Genomic DNA, 18996 nt, shown 5'->3' with positions numbered 1-18996 from the left:
AGGGCTCTCCGCTTACCTGCTCCATGCCTGTTAGTGCTTGGAAAAAAATGTAAATCCAGGAGGAATCCATCCCCTGGCCTGTTCTGGAGCCTGCAATGCTCAGCCCTGACAGAGAAGAGCATTCCCAAGGCTGCCAGGGACTGCTGCTGCCCTTCCCCTGGGCTGTTCCATCCTCCTCCCTGAGGGCAGAGGAGATTTGGGCAATTCCCTGCCTCTCACAGCTCTCTGCCTGCACTCCCTCACCCAGGGCAGGTAACCACAAGCTGAACAGCAGTTCCTGCAGTGCCCCAGCCCAGCCCTGTGACAGTCCTGGCCTCAGTTCTGCCTCAGCAGAGCGGCACTCCAAAAAACAAGCTCACATTGCAGAGATGCTTTAGCAGAGTATTTATTCAATGCCAGAGTGAAGAGCAAAACTCAGTACAAACAACCCCTTGGTGCCTCACTCGCTGCTGCACCAAGCCATGGGTGGAGAGTTCACAGTTGGGAGAGGAGAAGGGAAAGGCTGTTCCTTCACTGTGTGACTGCACAGAGCGGGATGTGGAGCCTGTGCGTGCACACACACACACAGAGGAAGGAACCCCTTGATTCATGACAGAAAACCTGAGTACGGGGGTTTTGGAAGAAGCTGGGGCACAGCAGAATGTGGCTGCCAACCCTCCTGCTGCAGGGACTGCTAAAGCCATCAGTGCCATCATGACAGGAGCTGCCACCTCTGTGAGGTCTATCTGTAACCCCAGGCTGTGCGGGGGGCTCCCAAGGGGGGCCCTGAAACACCTCTCCTTGCCTGGGCTGCAGCTTCTTCCCAGCCCCACTATCAGGAGTGACAGCAGCTCCTGGGAGCCCTGGCTAGGCCAGGTCAAGATTAGGAGCTTCATTTCAGACTCCGACATTTGGGTACCTGCTATGGGGAGAGAAGCTTCAGGGACAGACAGTGAACACCACTGAGTCCATAATCACTCAAAGTCACCAGCCCCACCAACCTCAGGATCCTAGGGGAGCTGAGCCCCCACCCACAGCGGGTCAGCCCCAGGGACAGGGAGCTTATTCAGCTGTCACTGCAGGCAGGAGGACTCCGTCCCCATCACCTGCAGGTGAATGAATACCTGCAGCACCTGTGGGTGCCTACACCTATTCACAGAGAACTTACCAAGAGAAGCTAAAGTGCCATAACTTGGGTAGCATGGGAGGGAGGTGACAACAAGCCCCACCAGCCATCCTCACGGGTGCCCCAGAATGGGACAGCAGATCCCTCACAATAAATACGTTCATTGATCCATAGCTTACTGAAGTGCTACTCAGCAGAGGAAGACAGAGGCAAAGCCAGCACCATGTTACCACCAGCCCTCCCCGCTCCCGAGTTTCGAAACTGGCAATATAAACACGCAGTTCCCAACGAGGCATCAACAGGCAGTGGAGGCCAGCCAGGCCCCCAGCCCTGCCTCCCCTCCATCCTCTCACTGCCCCCCAATTCCTGCCACCTCCTAGGAAGAGGCACCATGGGGAGGAGGCCCTCAGCATTCCTCAGCAGTCAGATGAGTTGCCCATGGAGGTTTTGGACAAACACACAATAAAACACCTATGTTAAAGTCGGGCAGTGCAGCTGCACCACGGCTCCTGCCAAGCACTCTGCAGCCGGCGGCTCCCGGCAGGGCCAGCCACATCCCAACCTCACACAGACCCACGCTGGACGTGCCTCAGTGTCCTCCAAGCCCAGAGCTCACCCAGAGAACTGTGCCCAAGCAGCAGTGCTGGTGAGAAGCTGTGGGGAGCCCACCTTGCAGTGACCAGCTCAGCTGCTGCCCGATGGGCCCAGAATAGGCCCCTCGGCTCTTATGTTCTGTCTTTGAAGCAGATGCTCCAAGGAGGAGGCAATTCCCACTGCTGGGGCTCCTCCTGGCTCAGCCATGGGATTTGTGTGCCCAGAGCTCATCTCTGTGCAGGGCTCAGGGCTCTGAGAGCTCCGGAGGAGGTGCTGCAGTGAGGAAGCTGCAGGAGCAGGTGTACCTGGGTTCAGCTTTTCTGGTTCATGAGCCAGGAGAAGAGCAATTTCCGGGGCCGGGGCCTCCTGGCCTGCCGGATGCGCACAGCCCTCGGGGACCGCCACACCTTGATGGTGGTGTCATCACTGGCTGTCAGCAGCAGCTCCTGCTCCACCGGGCTGAATGCCACCGAGTTCACCACGTTGTCATGCTGCAGCTTGGCCAGGCAGATGTTGTAGTGCCGGTCCCAGATGTAGCCGTGTCGATCCTCTGCCCCGCTGTGGCAGAGAGACACCAGTCAGGGCGTCACACTGGTCAGGGCGTCAGCCCGGCAGCCCCAACACTCTGCCACTGCCACTCCCATCCTGCCGTGGGGATGGGGGCAGAGGGTGCTCCAGGCCCCGCCTCCAGAGCTTCACCCTGCGCAGGCAGCTCCCTCCGGAATCCAGGGCCCCCACAACACCTGCAGGCCCTGAGAAGGGCATTTGCCACCCACCACCAAACACACCACAACCCCAGATTTACCCTTTCCCCAGAGATTTACGGCAGGAGCAGGGCAGACAGCCTTTATCAGCATCCTCCAATTCAGTCCTTCTGCTCTATCCAACTCCATTCCCTGCCCTGCTCCCAACACACAGGAGTGTCCTGCTCACTCCAGCTGTCCTGCAACAATGGCCTCAGACCCTTGCGGATGCAGGGTCAGGATCCTGCCTACCCACTTGCCACACACCTCGCCACAAAGTCCCTGCTGACGTCCAGGAAGATGAAGAAGCACTCCTCGTTGGGTGTGTAGGCCCGGTGCGCACGCAGGGCTCGCTTCACCTCCTTCATCGTCTTCAGGTCGAACACGTGCAGGTCGATCTCCTCAGCGATGGGGGGAGGCTGCATCGGGTCGGAGATGACGCAGTCCCGCGGCCAGGCCCGGCTGTTCACGTACAGGTACCTTGGGGAGGGCAGGGAGGGGTCACCTGCACCGCGCCACAGAGCTCACAGAGCCCTTGGCACGGCAGGCACTGACTGAGCCTGCAGTCCAGGCTGAAACAGGGGAACAGGCGCTGAAACGCTCCTAGCCATGTTTGGAAAGGACAACCACACCTGGGAGGTGGCTCTAGGGGTCAGGTCACGCCTCTCTAATCCCATTAAACCTATCTTTAAGGATGGATGGGGGTATCTTGTGGGCAAGTACAGGGAGAGGATTCTGCCCCTCTGCTCCGCTCAGGTGAGACCCCACCTGCAGTGCTGCCTCCAGCTCTGGGGCCCCCAACAAAGGAAGGGCATGGAGCTGATGGAGCAAGTTCAGAGGAGGCCATGGAGATTCTCTGAGGGCTGGAGCCCCTCTGCCCTGGAGACAGGCTGGGAGAGCTGGGGGTGCTCAGCCTGGAGAAGAGAAGGCTCCAGGGAGACCTCAGAGCTCCTTCCAGTGCCTAAAGGGGCTTCAGGAGAGCTGGAGAGAGACTTCGGGCAAGGGCCTCAAATGACAGGACAAGGGGGAATGGGCTTCAAACTGCCAGAGGGCAGGGCTAGATGGGATATTGGGAAGAAACTCTTCCCAGAGACTGTGGTGAGGCCCTGGCACAGGTTGCTCAGAGAAGCTGTGGCTGCCCCATTCCTGGAAGTGTCCAAGGGTAGGTTAGATAAGGCTTGGAGCAACCTGGTGTAGTAGAAGGTGTCCCTGCCCATGCCAAAGGGGTGGGGTCTAGATGGTTTTTAAGCTCCCTTCCAACCCAAACTATCCTAGGATTCTACAGACGATCTGCCTAAGGAATAAGACACATTTGTGTGGGCAGGTCCTCCCCTCTCACAAGGCCTGACCCTGTCCTGAGCTGGCTCAGGAACACATTCCTGCTGCAACCAGCAGTGATGCTCAGTGGTAACAACACACCTTCAGCGCCAGGATCAGCAGGCACCTGTTCCATCCACCACAGTCATTTCTTCTCCTGGTCACCCCACAGAGCGCAGGAGCACCTCTTGCCCACCCTGGCAGTGGCTGAAGCCCCCCACGCTTACCGGTGGTCAGGGGACAGGCCCATGCCAATGATGTGCCCATGGATGTCAATGACGTGATCCAGGGAGTCAAAGAACTCATCCGAGCGCCTCTCCTCCCCCAGCACCGGCCCAGCGGTTGTCATCTGATGGGGCAGGATCCTTTTAATCCCTGTGGGACAGAGAGAAGAGGGAGGTGGTTCCACAGGCCACTGCCAGCAGGCAGCAGGGCTGGGGGAGTCCCCAGGTTTCGGGAAGGGACTTCCCTTGGTGCTGCTAAGAAGGGAGAACCAGCTCGCTGGTTGAGGACTGGGACAGGGCTGCTGTCCTGGTCAGGCTCCTTCAGCTCTCCAAGTGGGCTTTGGGTCAGGACTCCACCTGTGAGTGACACACTGGCACATCCAACCCCAGACAGGGAGATGCCCGGCACCTGTGGGTACAGCCACACCTCGCCCCAGCCCAGCTCCAAAGCACAAGGAAGCTGTGCTGGCCCAGGAGACACACTTGTTGCAGAAAGGTTTTTCTCCTAAATGAATCCTCGGGTCAGGCTCATTCCTGCAGTATCTGGCCTGGAGAAGCCCAGCATATGCACTGGCTGGGGCAGAGTTTTCTCCTAATGTTGCCAAGCGCAAGTCAGTCCCAGAAAGCTCCAAGAACAGACGCTTAAACCGAAACTGTGCTCAAGTGCTTTGTAGCTTCTGAACTTCCTGACTAAAGGAGACACATGAGATGGGTCAAGCCCAGTCCCTTTCCAGCTCTGTTTGCCAGAAGTCCCAAACACAAACCATCTCCAACAGCTTCCTGGAGGACCCTTGTGAGCCTCAGCAGCTCCTGGGTACACACAGCCTTCATCCTCAGCAGGTCCAGGAGGAGCTAGAAGATGGCTTGGCCCATCTCATCAGCCCTCTGAGGGAATTGCTGACAGTACCCTTGATTTTAGCCCTCTCCTGCAGTGCAACAAGACAGGAGTGACACACCACTGTACCTCAAGTCAAAGGCCATTCCCAGCATCCCTGTCTCTGAGCCTGGGCAGCCCAGGGCCTTCAGGACAGTACCAGTGTTCTTCCACCCCACTGGCACTGCTCACCAGCATCTTCATCCTCCCTTCCACAGCACCACACTCCCAGTTCCAAACTCAGACACACATGAGTTAGCAGGACAAGCTGCTCAGCTTGCCACCAGCACAAGGAATGGGAGCTCAAGGACCTCGGGCCGGAACAGGGCTGTGTGCCAGCAGCAGCATGGGAGGTGAGCACAGAGCGAGCTCCTTCAGGTCCTGGGGGCACAGAGCAGGCGCACCAGAGCACACAAACCAAGGGCCAAATGACACTGAAGTGACTCATGGCGGGCCAGGAGCCGAGCCAGCGTCCAGCCCTGTGAGCAGCAGCCTGTGCTGCGGGCGCTGGCCACCAGCCAGGGAGTCACAGAGTTCAAAGGTATCAAACAAATCCCTTGGCCCTGGGAGGCTGAGTGGGAATTTGGGAGCCTACACAGGAATTCGGGAGCCCAAAGGCTCTGCCTCAGTGTGTGGCAGCCTCGGCTCAGCCCAGGGGATCTGAGTGCAGCCCTAGCTCAGCCCAGGGAGCAGAAGCATGGAGCAGAGTTCACTCAGTCCAAGCCATGTTCCCAACCGAAGTAGGCAAAGACCAAGTGACTCTTCTCCAAGTTGTCTACAGCTCTGTAAACTGCCTTCCCCCACCTTACTGGGTGGTGCTGGTGTGGGACCAAGTCACAGGAAGGTCAAGAGACTGCAGCAGGGAAGCAAGACTGGAACTGTGCAGTGAAAGGAACTAAAACTGTGGTTTCGCAGGAGTCTTGCCTGGGAGCAGCTCTCTCCTTCCCTACATTTCTGGTCCTTTTTACCTCTCTGCCAGCTTTAGGGTCTCTTTGGAAAGCAGCCAGACTACCTGTTCCTGCTCTCCACTGTGCTGATTTTCTGTAAATTCAGGCTCTGCTAGTCCTGGTGCCTCAACAGGAGCACCCCAGATGAGAAAGGGACATCTTAACCTAGGACAAGGTCCCCAGCAATGGCACTGCCTGACACATGCTGCACCCACAGTCCGTTGTACCCCACTGAGCAAGGAGGCTGCAAGCTGCCTGGCATCGCTCATCACAGAAACACTGGCTGGGGCAGTGAATAACCCCCTGTGAAACCCCCTAGTCCCAGGGCAGGGGTGCCCAAGTGCCTCACTGAGGCTGAAAGCCCATGTGAGGGTGGTTCCACACTGGGCAGAGGGGAGGCAGGCAAGGGGCAGGGGCAGGCAGGGCACTGACACCCAGAGCTGGGGGCACTGCACAAGCAACATGCACATGAACTCCACACTGCTCAGACCAGTCTTCCCTTGATGCCCTCTCCACCCCCACATGAGAACAGGACCAAGGTCCCTCCACACACCTCTCCCAGGGCAAGCGCCACTCTCCCCCTGCACCAGCTAGTGGCTGGTGTCCTTAAACCACAAGCTCCTTCTTGATCTTCTGCTCAGCCCTCAACATGACTTTGGCCACCTGTCATCCTGACAGCAACAAAACAACCCTCAGGCAAGTGCTTGTGAGGTGGAACCCCCTTCAGAACCTTGAGCAAACTGCAGCTCATGCCTCACAAACAGGCAGCAGAGAGACCAGGTCTTTTCCGGACCCAAATCTAGAGCCCAGCTGCAGCCCATGCCCCCAGGCTGGCCAACTGCCCCGGGCTCAGCCCCAGCCTTACCTATTTGGTGTGGAGAGTAGGTGAGGCATCCTGTGGTGAAGATTAAGTACTTAGTCTTGCTACTGCTGTCCGTGGGGAGCAGGTTTGGCTCAGGTGGTTTAGTTCTGTTACGCACAAACAGCTCGGCCACCTTTGTCTCCAGCTCTGTGTCAGTCATGGCAGGCCTCATGTGGACCCCCATGATATCATCAAAGAACTGCTGCAGCCCGTCCTCTGCCGGCACACCCCCGGCATCCGGCAATTCCTGTACGGCTGGCTCTGGAGGCTGCTTGGGCTTGGCCTCTTCTTCCTCGCTGTCACTGCCAAGATCAAAGACTGGGCAGGTGGAGGAAGCAGCGAGCTGCTCCTCGTAGTCCAGGAGCAGGTCCGGGGAATCATATCGGCTGCAGTCAGCCACCATCACGGTCCGGATGGTGCTGGCATTCAGGTTCTGGATTTTGAAAAGTCTCTTCACTACATTCACATTCTCAGACTCGATGCCCTACAGGCAGAGGGGAGAAGTAAGCAGGAACCACCCCACATCACTCCCACAGTTCAAACCAAGACCTGAGCCAGAGAAGGGACACCAGCCACCACTGACCCTTTCACACTGCATGTGGAGCACTGGCACAAGAACTGGCTCGAGGCTTGCCAGCTCTGCTGAGCTCCTTCCTCTCCTGGATGGAGACATATTGAGGCAAAACATTCCTGCAGGCAGGCAACAGTGGAGCTGGGAAGCACAGAGGCTGGGCAGCCCTGCTGCCATCCCAGCCTGAGGTCATCAGCTGGTGCTAACCGGTGCTTTACAGTGCAGGGCCAGGAGTTGGACTCAATCCTTGTGGGTCCCTAACAACTCAGGATACTCTACATTCTATAATCTACAAGGATTTCAGGACAAGGCCTCTGCAAAAGGCATGAAGTAGGATCCCTCTGGCTCACAGCAGCAGTGGCACAGGACCCCCGTGCTCCTGGAGTATGTCTGTAGCCCGCAGCAGGACGCAGCAGGTCCCTCCCTGCCTCACTGCTCCCAGCCTGCATCTGCACTCCCACACCCCCATCATGGGCAAGGACCTTCTTGGCCTCTCAGGGATGGAAGGGCTAATGCTGTATGGTCAGTGCAGCATGGAGATGTGGCTGTAGGAAGAGTCTCTGCTACCAGAAGATTTCACATGGGGTCAGCACCACGTTACAAACACAAAAAATGGGGACATGCAGCTGTGACACTGAGATAGAGGGCAAACATGGAAGAGGAACACGACTCCCAAGTGCCAGGGAATAAACAAGCAGTCTAAGGCCAGCACACATGGCTCTCCAGGTCTCACCATGGCATCAGAGACAGTACCTGGCCTGAGAAACCTCAGCAAGACCAGGCAGGGCTGAGATCAGCTCAGGCTGCTCCAGCTCCCAGGAAAAATATCCTGAGCAACCAAGTGGGAGAAAGGCCATTGTTAGGACACATGCCAGGCTACAGCCATCCCAGGCCAAGCTTCAGACTACCAAGGACCTTAGCAGCCCTGCTGTTAGGCAATGCATGTTCTGGGGCACTGCAGTCAAGTCCTCAGCCTAATTAATGGGGCAAGAGTTAATGGGATCTGAGGGCAGAGTCAGAATATTACAGTGGAAATCCATGACACCAAGCGTGGAGAAGCCTCATGCAAGGGTTGCCTTGAGCTCAGGATCCTGAGGACAAGTCAGAGGAGACAAACAGGGATGACAGGAGGATTGGGCCATCCTTCCCTGCAGCTTTTCCTCCCCCAGGAGCCAGCAGGAAGCTGCACTGCCTGTGGAGCTGGAAGGAAGGCAGCTCACCTGGAAAGCATTGTTCAGCCACAGCACTGAGCAGGAGGTTATGCGCCCAATCCGATGCAGATTGCCTGAGATCAAGTTGGTTTCATTCAGCCAGCAGCCAAACACATCATAGGGTTTATTCCTCACCCTGGAAAGTAGTGTGAAGTTCTCTGGAAGAGAGGGGAAACATGAGTGTGAGGCGATGACTCCCAGCAAGGGCCCTGGAGAAACAGGGCCTGTCTACAGGACAGGTCTCTGCAGGACAAGCACTGAGGCAGCACTGCTAACCTCCATCCAGCTTCAAGCCACTGCTAAGGAGACACATTATTTCTCTTTTCTAGAGAGATGTGTGATGAGACCTTGACAAGGGAAACCAAAACAACAGGGCAGCCTGACAGAGCCAGAGCAGAGAGCAGTCCAACCTCCCAGCCTTTCCCTGAGCGGGGCCCAGGGGACAAGAATGAGTTAACCACACATGGAATTTCACTCCTACTCCCAGTGCTCAGGGCCTTTCCCAGCAAGGCAGCTGTGCACTCCTGATTCCTGGCACAGTGGGACTTCGGCACAGAGATGGTGAGAGATAATTCAGCGGGGATTAGCCACATGCACAGGGCTGCAGCAGAAGAGGTGAAAGAGGCTCAGGTGACAGCCCCTCAGAAAGCCATGTGAGACTTAAGGGTGGAACTAGGGCCCCAAAAAGATGGTCTGAGGGCTGTATCCAGCACCTCTGCTCTGCTCTGGAGACAGGCTGAAAGAGCTGGTGGTGTTCAGCCTGGAGAAGAGAAGACTCCAGGCAGACCTTAGAACCCCTTCCAGTGCCTAAAAAAGCTCCGAGAGAGCTGGGGAGGGACTTTGGACAAGGGCTGGAGGGACTGGCCAAGGGGGAATGGCTTCACACTGACAGAGGGCAGATGGGATATTGGGAAAAAATTCTTCCCTGTGAGGGTGGTGAGGCCCTGGCATAGGTTGTCCAGAGAAGCTGTGGCTGCCCCATCCCTAGAAGTGTTCAAAGCCAGGTTGGAAAAGTCTTGGAGCAACCCGGGATAGTGGAATGTGTCCCTGCCCATGGCAGGGGGTGGAACAAGATGAACTTTAAGGTCCCTTCCAACCCAAACTGTTCTGGGGTTCTATGGTTCTATGCCTAGCACCACATGAGACAGAAATAGGAGCTTCAAGACAACAAGTAAGGTGGATAACCCTTGCCAGACTGTCACGTAGGACAGAAGTTAAGTGAGGGTAAATACAAGCCACGCTGCCTTGAGGTGCTGTCGTGGTGACCTGAGCAGAGTTCAGGCTGTCTGTAAGGCTTCCCCTCCAAAACTGTGATTGGAACCCTTTAGTTCAGGTGTTGGGTGTCAGGACAAGCTGAGGTGAAGGCCACTGCACACCCCAAGAAGAAGGGAAGCCCAGCACCCAGCACTCACCCCTCCTGGGAGCCCTTGTGAAGGCAGCACTTACCCATGCTGATCACAGCGATCTCCCCTGAGGAGGAGTTGTGAGGCCCCACAAAGACACCAGATACCAGCAGAAGGGAGTCATCAGAGTTGAACTGGGAGAACTGGGTGTAGCTCCAGTTGTATGGTCTCATGTTGGAGCTGTGCTGCAGGGAGATGTCCAGTTCATTGCTCCAGACCTACAGAGAAATGGACAAACAGGCAGGAAACTGCTGAGAAGCCTGAGAGTGGTTCCACTTTATCTGTTCTGCCAGCACTCACCAGGACATGAAAAACAAACAATATCACAAACCCCATTTAACTGCCTCCCAGTCCCCATATTCCTGTTAGAACTCCCCATTTCCCTGACAGAAAATTTGGAGGGGCTAAATGGAGAACTGTTGCTCCATTGGTCAGAGAGGGCGTTCAGGTAGTAATTGTTGCTGTCGCAGCTGGGTTTCCAACATGTTCAGAGAGATTTCTCCCAGGACAACCACTTATGCAAGACATCTATTGCAGTGGATCATTATCTCCCCACTCTTTGTCAGACCCAGGTCACAACAGGGCACTGATTTGCACCTAGAAAGCACCAGGCAGGCACTTTGGCTACCTCCACACAAATGGGCTGGAGCTGGAATCCACAGCCCTCAAGGCTACATTTGCAAGAGTCATTAGTTCTGTGGCTTTGAGAACAGCTCAGCATCTGCAGGAGCCAGCCTGAGTCCAGGGACATCTGGTCAAACCTCTCCTCTCCACAACCTTCCCAAAGGCTGCTCTCAGGGCTAAGTCCCACTGAAACCGCATCTGGAAGGGCTGGGCAGGGCACCTGCCACTTTACCTTGACTGTGCAGTCTTTGGAGCAGGATGCAAACAGGCAGCCAGAGTGCGAGAAGCTGAGGTGCAAAACCTGGTCACTGTGCTCCTTCAGGGCCTGCACCTCCACACAAGGGATGGTGTCGTAGAGCCTCTGGAACTCATCATACCAGGAGACAGCAGCTGCAACACAGAGCAGGGACACGGGATAGGAGTGTGAGCGGAGGGAAGCACAGAGCTGGGCTAAACACGGCATCAGTCTTTAATAAACCAATCCTAGCTCCTGTGAGCAATGCCAGGAGCTCTGCTGGGGCACCAACCCATGGCTGCAGCTGAGTTACCAGCACTCACCATTTTCCTCAGTACCTTCCCTAACCCCCCCCAAAAAAAGCCTTTCTGCCAGTACCCACACAGCTCCACATCACACCATCGAAACCAGCACAGACTCTGCTGAAACAGCCAGGGCAGAGCTGCTGGCTGTCAGACCAAAACCTTGCCCAGGATAAAACAGTCCTCCAAAGGGAGACATGCTCCAGCACAATCAAACCAACCAGGAAGGGAAGCTGCTTCTCACCATACCCAGCTCCGCATTGATTATCTCTGTCTTGTCTAATGCAGAATTAAGACAGTTCTAGAAAGGGTCTGGGAGCAGAAAAAAAAACATCTCCATGAGATAAGAGACTTGAAAGAACGAGAGAGAAGAATGGGAGCTGGACAGAGCATGCCAGGAGAGAAGGAGCCCTGCAGCAGCACAGCCTGGGGTACACTCACAGCAGCAGTCCCACTGACAGCCAGTGAAGAGACAAATAAAGATTTTTAACGAAGGGCCCGGCCAGGCAGCCTACAAACTTCTTGCAGCAGCAAATCCCAAAGAAGCAAAGAGGATTAGGCATGTATATGGATAAGGGCCAACTTTCCTAGTGACACTGAACAGGACTGAAGGATTTTTTGGAACGTGCTGCAGCCTGGGAGGCACCTGGTCCTAGAGGAAGGGACCAGCTGATACCAGCACATGCCACTGCTGCTCGCAGCCTGGGCACTTCAGGCTCCTCTGAACCTCCTGGGCCCAGCCCATGTGGCTGGGAAACAGCCTGGACAGGCCCCACCTGGCCAAGCAACCCCAACCTTTCCTCTCACAGACCCACTGGATACCATTCCCCCAACCGTGGAGCTGCCCAGTGCAAGCAAGCTGGCAGAGGTATTCACCAAACTCCCTTCCCAGGCCTGCCAGCTGTCCCTGTCCTGCTGCCTCATGGAGGGTGCCTATAGCTCCAGCAGCCAGGGAGGTGCCTGAATACGTTACTGAGCTACACCAACTGCTCCATCCTAATTAGTGCTCAACAACAGGGCTGGCAGCTGACTAACCAGCTCTAGGAGGCTGGGAGGGAACAAGGCTAGTCAAAGAGTCTCAGATAAACCCTAAAGAGAATGTCCTAAGCCCCACAGAACTCCCAAGGTCTGCAGGAGTGAAGTCATGCAGCCTGAGTCATCCCATCCACATCCCACCTCTCCCTAGAGCCCTTCTGCTCTGGTGTTCCTGGTGCAGGGAGATGGGCTGCTGCTGCTTGATCCTTGGCATTTCTTCCTGTATTTCCTGGCATTTCTTCTGTAGCCACTGCAACTCCCGATCCAGGACCCAATTCCCTCAGCCACTGCTGGGAGCCCCCTGCAGCATACTGGGAACAGGCTGCTTGGGCTCTGAAAGAAACTGCCCTCGGCAGCGGGGGTTCCTGCTGGCAGGTCCCCAAGGCCTGTCCCAGCGTGTGACAGTGCAGCCACCCTTCCAGACTGCACCGACTGCTTCCAGCACTGGATGCTCAGAGGGAGCAGAGCTGTGACAACATGGCTGCCACCCTGGAGCCCTCTGACAGCTTGGACAGGGATGGCCATGTGGGGCTCCCTCAGTTCCTGCTGTGAGCCCAGATCGAGCCCCACCTGCCCTGGCACAGTGGGGCAGCTGCTGCCTCAGCATGTGCCCTCAGTGCCATCACAGGGCCACACGCCCCCCTGCACAGCCCTGGGCAGCCAGTGTTGCTGTGGCAGTGCCCAGTCCAGCTGGGGGCTGCAAGGTCCTGGTGAGGCCAAGCCAGCAGTGGTTCCACACACCCCAGGCCAGCTGGGATGCAGCAATGTGTGGTGACCCACTATTGCTCCTGGGATCTCTCTGGGCTGCAGCCACTGAGAGCAGCTGCCTAGAGAGCCCAGACACCTCCTTTCTGTGAAAGGGAAGGAAAGGGAAGCATTTTCAGCCCTCTGACCCCATTTCTGAAGGGTCTGGGGAGCCCCAGAGCCCCTCCCGTGCACAGCCCAGCTCGGAGCACAGTGGCAGAGCTGAGGGGACGGTTCGGGGGGCTCCACCGCCCCACCACGGGCGGGGGGGCGCAGTGTCCCTCCCGGCTCAGGGTAGGTGCCCCCCGCTCACCCGGGTGCCGCGGCACGTCCCGGGACACGCGGTAGTAGCGGTAGAACAGCTCCTTCCACAGGAATTCGTCGCGGGCCACGGCGCGCCACTGCTGGCACACGAGCCCCACCGAGAGCACGTCGGCGTGGTCCAGGTACAGGAAGATCTCGAACAGGACGGTGTCCGGCAGCCGGGGCCCGCCCGCGGCCATCGTGTCATTCTGCCGCCGCGCTGGGGCCGAGCGGGGCGCGGGGTCAGGGGACGGGGACCGCAGAGGCCCTCGGCCCGCCCGTGCCGTGCCCGGTATTCCCTGTTCCCGGGATCCCCGTTCCCCCCTGTTCTCGGTATCCCGTTCCCCCCGTGCCGTTCCCGCTGTGTCCCCGTTCCCGGTATTCCCGTTCCCCCCGTGCCGTTCCCGCTGTGTCCCCGTTCCCGGTATCCCCGGTCCCCCTGTGCCGTTCCCGCTGTCCCCGTTCCCCCCTGTTCTCGGTATTCCCGTTCCCCCCGTGCCGTTCCCGCTGTGTCCCCGTTCCCAGTATTCCCGGTGTTCCCAGTCCCCCCGTGCCGTTCCCGCTGTCCCCGCCCCCCCGTTCCCAGTATTCCCCGTGTTCCCGGTCCCCCTCCGCACCTCGGCAGCTCCACTGCCCCCGCCCCGTCCCCCAACTTCCGGCCGCCGCTCCGGGCGCGCCCCCGCCCGCCAATCAGGGCGCCTCGTCCCGCCGCAGCCCCGACAGATCGAGCATAGAGCTCCCCGCCGTGCGCCAGGTGTAGCGAGCCGAGCGCGGCATGATCGCTCCCGCAGCGGCAGAGCTGCCCCGCCCGGCCTGACCAGGCCACGCCTCTGAGCCAGGCCCCGCCCCGTCGGGCCTGTCACGCCCCGCCTGAACAGGCTCCGCCCACACCGGGACGGGCCCCGGGGTCGGTGCCCGGCCCCCCCCTCGGGTCCCGCTGCGGGCACTGCCTCCGGTCCTGACCCCGGCCCTGACCCCTGTCCTGTCCCCCCGGCCGCACCCGCCTGCCCCGCCACCTCCCAGCACAGCGTCTCATGGCGGCCCTGCGCACCCTCCTGCTCCTCGGGCTGTTCCTCACGGCGCGGGGGCAGCGGCCGAGGCGGCGGCGGCCGCCCCCTGCCCAGAGCCCGCTGGACAAGGTGGCGGCTCAGGAGGGGCTCAGCCTCCCCCAGGTGAGGGTTTGGGCCTGGACCCCGCACTGGGGGGGGGGGGGGGGCTGCAGGAAGTGTGGGGGCTCCCGTTCCCCTCTGTTCCCCTCCAGGGCTGACCCTCAGTGCCCCCCCAGACTCAGCCTCCCAGCTCGTCCCCCAGCTCAAGCCCCCCCTGCCCCCTGTACACAGCAGGGGTGGCAGAGCCCAGCTCAGCCCCAGCACTGCCCGCAGGGCTGCCTACGAGGCAGGTGCGGGGGCCAGAGCCTCGGAGGGACCCCCGTGCTCCCCCAGACAGACCCCGGCTGTGGGTGCAGCCACCGTTGCTCTGAGGCTTGGGGTGAGCTTAGACTGCAGCATCAAGTGAGACCCAGCACACACCCAGGGTGGGACGGGGGTGCCCACAGCCCTGTGGGCAGTGTGAGTCATGGGCAGGTGCCTTAGACACCCCCACACAGCCCCCAGCCTATCCCCATGCCAGGCTTCTCTCTGCCCTGCCATCCCACCCACCCGATCACAAAGGGCAGTCGTGTCCTGGGGACACCCCAAGGGACAGGCTGTGGGCAGAGGTGCCAAGTGAGGGGACAGTGGGTGCTCGGGGTGAGTGGGGGCACCCTGAGCTGGTGGCTCTGTAGATGGTGCCACCCCTGTGCCATGCAGCTCGCAGGGAGGTGGTTCCTGGTCAGCGTGGCCTCCCGCTGCAGCCACCTGGCAGAGCACAGCCACCAGCTGGAGGCCACGACAGTGATGGTGACCGTCCTGGACGGACAAAGCCTGGCCATCAGCACCCTCAGGAAGCTGTGAGTAGCAAAGCCTGGCCATCAGCACCCTCAGGAAGCTGTGAGTAGCAGTGGGCAGGGGGGCCACAGGCAGGAAACAGGGGTGCTGTAGGTAGGTCACAGCAGGACCGGTGCCCTGGGATGGGGGCGGGGGACGCTGGGTGGAATGGGAACTGCAGGCAAGTCAGAGCAGTGCTAGTGCCCTGGCCTCTGGCTCCAAGGAGGACAGAGCTGCCCCAGAGCAAAGTGTGGGTGGGATCCCCTCTGTGAAGTTTTGTAGTAGAAGCCCTGGCCACAATGGTCACCCTGCCACCCCCAGCCACTGGCCTGGGGTGGGCTCAGGGTTAGGGACAGGCAGGCTGGTGAAACCGAGGCACGCGGTGCCTCCACAGGCCAGCCTGGGACTGGCTCTTGGGGCCACCCCAGGGGCAGCAGAGCTAAAGACAGGGATCTTCACATCTGTGGGCACTTCCCCCTGGCCTGATGGGCCCTGAGGGGCTGACCAGGCTCAGTGCTGCAGGGAGGGGGCAGGGACGCCCTCAAGCTCAGCAGGTTTTGGGGCTCAGTATCTCTCACAATGTCTTGACAGGGCTCTGGGACATCTCTTTCCCTGGGGAGAAAACAAAGTCCCAAGGAAACAGCGTGTGTGCCCTGGCAGGCAGGGCGTTCAGAGACCTGGGGGGATCCTCCCCAGCCTGTGCTGACATCTCTTTGTCTTCCCGTGCAGGGATGGGATGTGCTGGGAAATCAGGCAGCGCTACCTCCCTGCCCAGGCCCCTGGACGCTTCCTGCTGAAGGGTGAGGGACACCAGGCTGGGGTGGCAGGGGAGCTGCTGGAGCCCCCCACTGCTGTTCTGGGCAGGGCTTTGGTACCAGTGTCCCTCTTCCCAATGCCCTCTCAGTATCTTACCACTGGGATCTCTAGGTGCCAGATACCATCACGGGTGATGCCATGGGCTGGTGCCTCCTGGGGGAGCAATGGTGCCTGTGGGGCTGCCCCACTCTGGCCCTGATTTTCACCCCTTGTATACCTGGTTTATGATGAAACAATGCCCTGCATGGTGCCAGGGCTAAGCAGGGTTAACCAGGACTCACTGGACTCTCCTCTGTCCTTCTCAGGCCATGGGCACAGCAGCAAGGTGGATGTGGTGGTGGGTGAGATGGACCCCAGCAGCTTTGCCATCCTCTATTACCAGAAGGGCCATAGCGTCTCTGTCAAGCTCTATGGTGGGTCAAGGCTCAGGGGCTTGTGGCAGGTGAAGGACAGGGGTGGGAAACCCATACTGGGCTCAAGGGATGGCAGCCGGAGCCTCAGAGGACCCAAACATGTGAATGGGGTCTCCTGAGGGTCACTCCCCAGCTGGACAATTGTCCCCAAAGGCTGAAGGGGGAGCTGGTAAGGGGGGAACCAGAAACCCACTTCTGTGAACTGAAAGACCCCCAGGGCCCTGAGCTTTGCGAAGGGACATGGGGGGCTTTGGGACAGGGCCAGGCAGGGCCCGAGGCCGCTGGCAGTGTCTCCCCCCATGCAGGACGGACCAGCCGGGTCAGCGACGCCGTCGCGGACAAGTTTGAAAAGCACGTGAGGGCTGTGGGTCTCAGTGAGGATGTGACCTACTACTTCCCCACCTACGGTGAGTGGTACCTGGTCCCTGGGGAGCAGGGGACCCCGTGGCAGTGGCTGCACCCAGGGGCAGAGCCTAGCATCAGGGGCTGGGGTCCAGCCCCTCCATTGTGGGGAGGGGGAGGTACATCCCCAGGGGTCTGAGCAGCTCATGGCCCCATGTCACCCACAGCAGGGGCACATGTGGGGTCTGTCCTCATGCTGTGGCCACCCCAGGGGCAGAGATGCAAGGACCAGGGCTGTGCCTCACAGTGTCCTAGGGGTGCAGAGTGGGGGGGTGCCAGGTCCCAGGGAGGGTGACCCCCTCAGGCTCTGTCTCTTGCAGGGTTTTGCGACTCCGCAGACGAGTTTCATGTCCTGGATGGTGAGTCGGGGATCCTGGGTGGTGCACTGGGACCCCCATGTGCTAGGCTTGGCCCCACACTGGGCACCAGTGGGGCGTGCCTGTCCTGGCTGGGGGCTGGGCACACTGGGCCAGACCCACACCACACCACAGCTGTGTGGTCCTGCCCCAGGAGCATGGGGGCACTGGCCTGGCAGGGGGCAGCCATACCAGACCGTCCCTCAGGACAGGGTCTCTCTGTGCCCTTGTGTGGGGTGAGGAGGTGGCAGAGTCACCCAGGATGGGCATGAGGTGCATCCTGGCAAAGCAAACCCCGTTTAACCCCTACATGGCTCACACTGGGCTTGATGGGTCTATATTGGTGTTTCCCGGGATGGTCTGGGATGAGGTGTCCTGGCACAGGGACACCCTGGGCTGAGGGCTGGGTCCCTGGAGACAGCTCCAGTACTTGTCATTGGTGCTTGGGAAGGCAGAGGTGAGTCTCCAGGCCAGGTTCTAGGCTTGGACACCCCCCAGCCCCTCAGCACTTCTCTTCCTTCCAGAAACAAAGCTGTAGGTGCAGATGGAGTTGCCGGGGTTTCCCCAGAGCTCACCCCTCACCTCATTTAGCTGCCCATGGCCACGCGGGTCTGAGCCGTGCTTTGCTCATCCCCCTCTGCTGCACCACAGTCCTGGAGCCAGCTCTGGGGCTCTCCAGTGCCTCCAGCTGTGCTGGCAGCTGCATCCATCCTGGTCCTGCACCCTCTCAGCTTGTGTCACCCCTGTGCTCTGTGCACCAGTGTCCTGCAGGAGTCAGCAACACCCCAATAAACACCTCAGAGAAGAGCCTTTGTCCAGGCCAGTCACCTCTTGGTCTGCCCCAGCCAGGCCAGCGCTGCCTCCATCCTGGGCTGCCAGTGCCCTGGAATCACAGCATCACGGAATATTCTGAGTTGGAGATGTGCTCCCAGCTGAAGGGTCCCAAGGGGGTGTTGGAGGACGTGCAACCCCCTTCCATACACCCCCCTCATCCTCTCCCTGAGCCCTGTCCCAGCTATGGGACAGCGAGGCAGGAGTTGTGGTGGTTCCTGGGATGTGGGGCACATGGGTCTGGCTGGCTGGGGCCGAGGGAGCACCCAGCACTGAGGGCAACAGCACCATGCCTGGCACCATGGGAGGCACAGACTTGGGGGGCACTGGGGACCAGCACAGCATCTGCCTTTTCCCCCATCAAGGTGGGATATCCCTCAGGGACCCCAGAGGAGGAAATCTCAGCCCTGCAGCATTTCTCCTTCCCATCTCCACGGCCTCCAGGGCAGGAAAACAGCCCATTCCCCTGCCCCAGCCCTGTGGAGCGCGTTCCCCGAGGGGAACCCCTGCCCATAGAGCCAGCACCCCTTGGAAAGCCAGGCTGGGGGGTCTGGCAGGGCTTGGACCAGAGGTGCAATTAGGGGAGAGCCCCAGCTGCAGCCCCTTGTGGGACCCCTCTTCCCTGTGTGGAGCCTGGCGAATGGTGCCCATTGCCATTGGCTTCGGGAGGGGACGGGGAGCATCCCCACAGCAGGCAGGTGGGGGGTCCCAGCCCTCCACAGCCCCTGGGACAGGCAGCAGCCCTCTGCCCCCAGCACTGGTGTTTTGCAATTGGAGCGGGAACTGGTAACACATGTTGTTTACCAGGGAATTATGTAAGGGACGCCACGTGATGTGCCCAGAGCCAGCCCTGTTCCCACCACCCACGTGGAGGTTAGCAGTGTCCAGCCATGCTCTTAGACCCCCCCAGGCCACCACCTGAGGCTGGCAGAGCCTGGTGTGGTGGATCCAGCTCACTTTCTGCCCTGTGCCCACCTGCACCCCAGGGTGGCTGCACTGTGGCAGGGCAATGGGAGGCAAGGGGAGAGCCCTAGGGAGCTGGGCTGGTTCCCAAGGAGCCCACACGCCCTATGCCCACTGTCCCATCCCATCTCTCTGTGGTGGGGGCTAACACCCAGGTTGTGTCCAAGAGTCTGTGTCCAGCCGCTGTGGGGATCAC

General features: G+C 59.4%; 2 protein-coding genes across 3 annotated transcripts; one reads left to right on the top strand and one right to left on the bottom strand.

Annotated features, from left to right (window-relative positions):
- Nucleotides 1-369: 369 nt before the first annotated feature.
- On the bottom strand, nucleotides 370-13739 carry FBXW5 (F-box and WD repeat domain containing 5). 2 transcript variants are annotated; one of them, XM_017834657.1, is made up of 9 exons: nucleotides 13712-13739; nucleotides 13105-13314; nucleotides 10708-10865; nucleotides 9895-10069; nucleotides 8458-8606; nucleotides 6670-7150; nucleotides 3987-4134; nucleotides 2710-2922; nucleotides 370-2257 (listed from the first exon to the last, which is right to left on the bottom strand). In XM_017834657.1, the coding sequence occupies exons 2-9, from the start codon at nucleotides 13292-13294 to the stop codon at nucleotides 2011-2013; spliced, it is 1761 nt and encodes a 586-aa protein (XP_017690146.1). In that variant the 5' UTR covers nucleotides 13295-13314; nucleotides 13712-13739; the 3' UTR covers nucleotides 370-2010. The 2 variants fall into 2 exon arrangements, with proteins under 2 accessions (XP_017690146.1, XP_017690145.1); XM_017834656.1 differs by lacking the exon at nucleotides 13712-13739 and having other exon boundaries at nucleotides 13105-13413.
- Nucleotides 13740-14044: 305 nt separating this feature from the next.
- Nucleotides 14045-17833, top strand: C8G (complement component 8, gamma polypeptide). Its single transcript, XM_017834663.1, has 7 exons — nucleotides 14045-14266; nucleotides 14903-15042; nucleotides 15749-15819; nucleotides 16141-16248; nucleotides 16554-16655; nucleotides 16971-17009; nucleotides 17531-17833. The coding sequence occupies exons 1-7, from the start codon at nucleotides 14129-14131 to the stop codon at nucleotides 17542-17544; spliced, it is 612 nt and encodes a 203-aa protein (XP_017690152.1). The 5' UTR covers nucleotides 14045-14128; the 3' UTR covers nucleotides 17545-17833.
- The last annotated feature ends 1163 nt before the right edge of the window (nucleotides 17834-18996 follow it).

Source organism: Lepidothrix coronata, unplaced genomic scaffold, assembly GCF_001604755.1.
Source record: "Lepidothrix coronata isolate B3197 unplaced genomic scaffold, Lepidothrix_coronata-1.0 Scaffold237, whole genome shotgun sequence".
NCBI classification, from domain to species: domain Eukaryota; kingdom Metazoa; phylum Chordata; class Aves; order Passeriformes; family Pipridae; genus Lepidothrix; species Lepidothrix coronata.
The sequence above is the reverse complement of the archived record's forward strand: the minus strand, read 5'-3'. Positions and strand labels throughout refer to the sequence as shown.